General features: G+C 42.4%; 1 protein-coding gene across 1 annotated transcript; it reads right to left on the bottom strand.

The window, feature by feature from the left end:
* Positions 1 to 277: 277 nt before the first annotated feature.
* LOC104399384 (OX-2 membrane glycoprotein-like) lies at positions 278 to 2,896 on the bottom strand (the record flags this gene model as incomplete). Its single annotated transcript, XM_010017379.1, has 3 exons — positions 278 to 390; positions 1,674 to 1,940; positions 2,570 to 2,896. Coding segments are annotated over 3 exons (707 nt in total), but the record flags the coding sequence as incomplete, so codon positions are not given.
* Between the last annotated feature and the right edge of the window lie 1,093 nt (positions 2,897 to 3,989).

Genomic DNA, 3,989 nt, shown 5'->3' with positions numbered 1-3,989 from the left:
AGTTCTGCCTGAAAGCGAACCACAAGCAGCATGTCCTGCTCTGCTTGGACTCTCCCCTCATGATTTCTGGTCCTGTATTGGCCCTCAGCAGTAGCAGTGGAAAACAGCTTTTAAAATTACATGCAACTGAAGCAACCTCTAATAACTGTAAACATATTATTATGAATTTTACATGTCTAACAGTCTCAACAAAGTCTCATTCTTCTCTGCACATGACCAGACGTTATTATAGGCTTTATGAAAACCATTGGTTTCTATGCATTAGTGACTCACCACTTCAAACCCTCCTGCATATCCTCCTCCTCCAACACAGAGTGATCAGAATCAGAACTATGACGACAATTAAAATCCCCCCAGTAACCGGCAGCCAAAGCCACGAGGAACCTGCTTCTGAAAAAAAACAAGAAACAAAAATAATAATAACAAAAAACCCAAAAAACAAACCCAAGCCAAACTAAGCTAGTTTATATAGGAAAAAGAACAAAAAAAGAGGCAAGAGGATGTTTGATTAATGACAGTAGTTCCTCACTGATACTGTGAAAGCTGATTTTTCATTCTCCTAGCAAGGAATAACAACAGTCTCAGTTTCCTGCTTTCCGAGATACACATTTCCTTTTGAAAAGGCCAAGACAAAAGAATATTGCATTTGAGACAGGACAAAATTATTATGCTTTTCAATTACTGTCACTCAGAACTTAGAACTAATTTGCTTTTGAACTTTTAGAGAGAATATATTATAAGTCAGATATTACCCTTTACTACTATTCCTATAACAATCCCTTCTTGAGCACATAACTTGCGAATTAACCCAAAATCTCAAGCTGCTTTTCCTGTCTTTTTAATTTCCAGGTGGTCTTCCTGTTAAGTCTCTGGATTTGGAAACACATGAATTTCAAATCACCTAAGTCAATGTTCCTGTGTGAACCAAGAATGGTTCTTCACCTTTTAATGTTTCTATTTCTCATCTATAGAACTGAGGTGAAAGTCTTTCCAGCAGAACAGAATGTAGGAAGAAGAAATAAATTAGCACAAGGTATTCAGATGTTACACTGATGTATTTAAGATGTCCCCATAAAACCAGTGTAAGTATGTTCAACTGATCACCTTCCTGTCTGCCTGAAAATACTATTCCTCCCCGACCACTACTGCAATGCATGTCTGTCTTAGCAAAAACATCAGAAAAATGAAAACATAATACACAGGTTAACTGTACCAAAACGTGTAGTAAGTGTAATTGAAACATTTTGTTAATTGTTCAGAGATAGTGCGCTACTAATTTCAAAACTTCCACTTCAGTGTTAAGTGACCCACAGAGTTTTTATTTCATCTAGATAGTTATCAGGTGACAAGTATTTACATTTATCTTTGGACTCTCAAAGAAACTATGAAGGCCTACGTGAAAACTAAAGTTTGACTTGCTGCAAAAAGCATGGTACCTCTGAAACCCATAGCCCCCTAGATGACTAGTTTGGCTTTTTCCCCCTCTTGGAGGGGATGCCAGTATGTTATCATCTCAAAGATGAGAATGAATGCAAAGGAGGATTTTCCTTCTTCTTACTTGGAATATACACATTTCACTCCCCTCTCTTCCCAGCAGATTCCTATCTAAACATGCTATTGCAAAACACAGAAGCCAAGAGAACACTACCAAGCAGCTTGTACTGCTCACCTACCTCCTTTCATTTTCACAGGCAATTCTCTTTTTTCATTCACGTTGCTTACTCTGCACGTCAAGTCCTGTTCACCAATGCTCTTAATGTTGTAGATCTCCAGTTTACTGCTGATGGACACCATCCCATTGGTGTGGCTGACCTTCTCCTGTGTAGGAGTAGAATTGAACAACTTGTTCCAGGTGATGGTGGGTTCTGGGAGGCCAACAGCATTACAGATGGCTATCAAGTGACCTTCAGAAATGTTGTAATGGACAGATGCATCGAGACCTTCCAACACACAAATGAGACAATCCATCACCACAAAGAGCACCTGGTCATAGGCAGAGCAAAGCTTACTGGATTCACACTGAGCCCAATGGTACAGGAATGCAAAAAGAGTTCACTGGGTCAGGCTCCCCCCATTATTCAATACCTGTTCCCTTACACTGAAGTTATATAGCCCAAAAGTTTCACTCAACCTAAATTCCCAGAATCTAAGTAAAACCATTTCTTGGTCCATGCTGTTCTGTCTGCTAATTCCCTATCAGTGGTAGGGTTTGGCACAACAGCTCACAGCACCAGGGGTGTACCTGGTACCAAGAAGAAACTGCAACAGGCAATACTGGTTTGCCCAAGTTCCAGCTGGGCCTACTCAGGGGCTTACAAACAAAGATCCCACTCCTTGCTTTTTAGCTGTTACTCAAACAAGGACAGCCCAGAGCCAAACCCACCACAACAGGCTTGAATATGACCCCATAGAATCTTGTTCACAGCAGTAATGCTCTGTTTCTTTATTATGTTCCACCAAGGGATGCTCCTGCCACTGTGGTTCCTGAGTCTGTTCAAAGAAATACTGTGGGTGAGAAAACACCCCTTTTTTCCCCCCACTAGAGAAATCTCCCTGCAGAGAATCTTACCAAAGACACTCAGGCAGGTCCGTCCTGAGAAGGAGCCGTAAGGGAAAGTATTGAAGAGGCACGTGTAACACCCCGAATCATTCATTCTAGTGTCCCAAAAAGTGATGCTTGTCTCATTGAGTACCAGACTGGTGAAATTCAGTCGGTCTTGATAGGGCTCATGAATCTTTAATCCTTTTACTGTACTGTATGTAGCTATGTTATTGTGTGATTTTTCAGAGTCCTTTTGCCACGTCACTTGCAGAACATCCTGGGGTTCGGTCAGGGCACAGCTGAGAGTCACGTTGTCGCCCACCTTCACGTTTCTGTGTTCAGCCTGTGGAACCACTGCAATGATATGAAATAGTGAAACAGGCAGATCTCACACATATTCATAAGCCTAATTCTGATTCTAAGGCCTGGATTACCCAACAGATGCAATAAGTCCAACAATTACATATTGCTTCTGCAGTTTTCCCCCCACTAAAAAGCCCTTCCCCTGCATCCTCCTAGAAGTCAACAAAGTTATGTTGATTTACACCAACTAAGGCTCTTTCTTCTAAATTGTTTAAAAGAAAAAGACATACCCCATTTCTGTACCTATCCCTGCAGACTTCCCACCACACTTTTATTAAATCAACTCATGGCTTCCCATTCTCAGCAAAAGTTCAGATTTTGTCTCCTAACAGCGAGAGGAAGATTGAATGCACAAGTGAAGTACACACTAAGCCATTCGCAGAGAACTAAGCAGCAAAATGGGCTAAAGAATTTCTGGGCTATGTATCTTCAGAGTTTGCAGTGCATTTCAGAGGGAGAGAAAGGAAAAGACGTATTTGTTTCTGAGGGGAGGATCTGCTATGGGAAATTGTGAACTCAGGTGAAAAACAGTGTCCAATGTCACCGTAGATATGGGATGCTGCATGTCCCTACCACCTCCAAATGCTGCTCCAGGAGGTCTTGTCTTACATCTGCCACCTCCATACCTATGCCTCAGCCATCTAATGCATGTCAAAGAGCACCACCAATCTGTATTTCACCTATTTTTGCCTCTGACTGTTGAAGCCTCAGTAATCCAGAACCAGTTCCCCAACCATTTTCAGGAAGATTTCATAGAATGGTCAGGGTTGGAAAGGACCTTAAAATCATCGATTTCCACCCCCTGCCCCCTGTCCACAGGCAGGGAAGCCTCAATGCCCAAGGCTCTGTCCAACTCGGCCTGGAACACTGCCAGGGTTGGAGCATTTACCACTTCTCTGGGCAACCTGTTCCAGTGCCTCACCACCCTCATAGTAAAGAACTTCTTCCTTGTATCTGTGAAGTGGTTCTGGGTGGGGATGTCAGGTTTTACAGAAAGCCCCTTGCTTTTATTCCTCCTCTTACTCCTTTTTGTACAAGGGGGGACGCTTGTGGCCCCCGCATAGTTTGGGCTTGGAACCAGCAG

The sequence above is a fragment of the Nestor notabilis genome, unplaced genomic scaffold (genome assembly GCF_000696875.1).
Source record: "Nestor notabilis isolate BGI_N333 unplaced genomic scaffold, ASM69687v1 Scaffold20346, whole genome shotgun sequence".
Lineage (NCBI taxonomy): Eukaryota > Metazoa > Chordata > Aves > Psittaciformes > Psittacidae > Nestor > Nestor notabilis.
The sequence above is the reverse complement of the archived record's forward strand: the minus strand, read 5'-3'. Positions and strand labels throughout refer to the sequence as shown.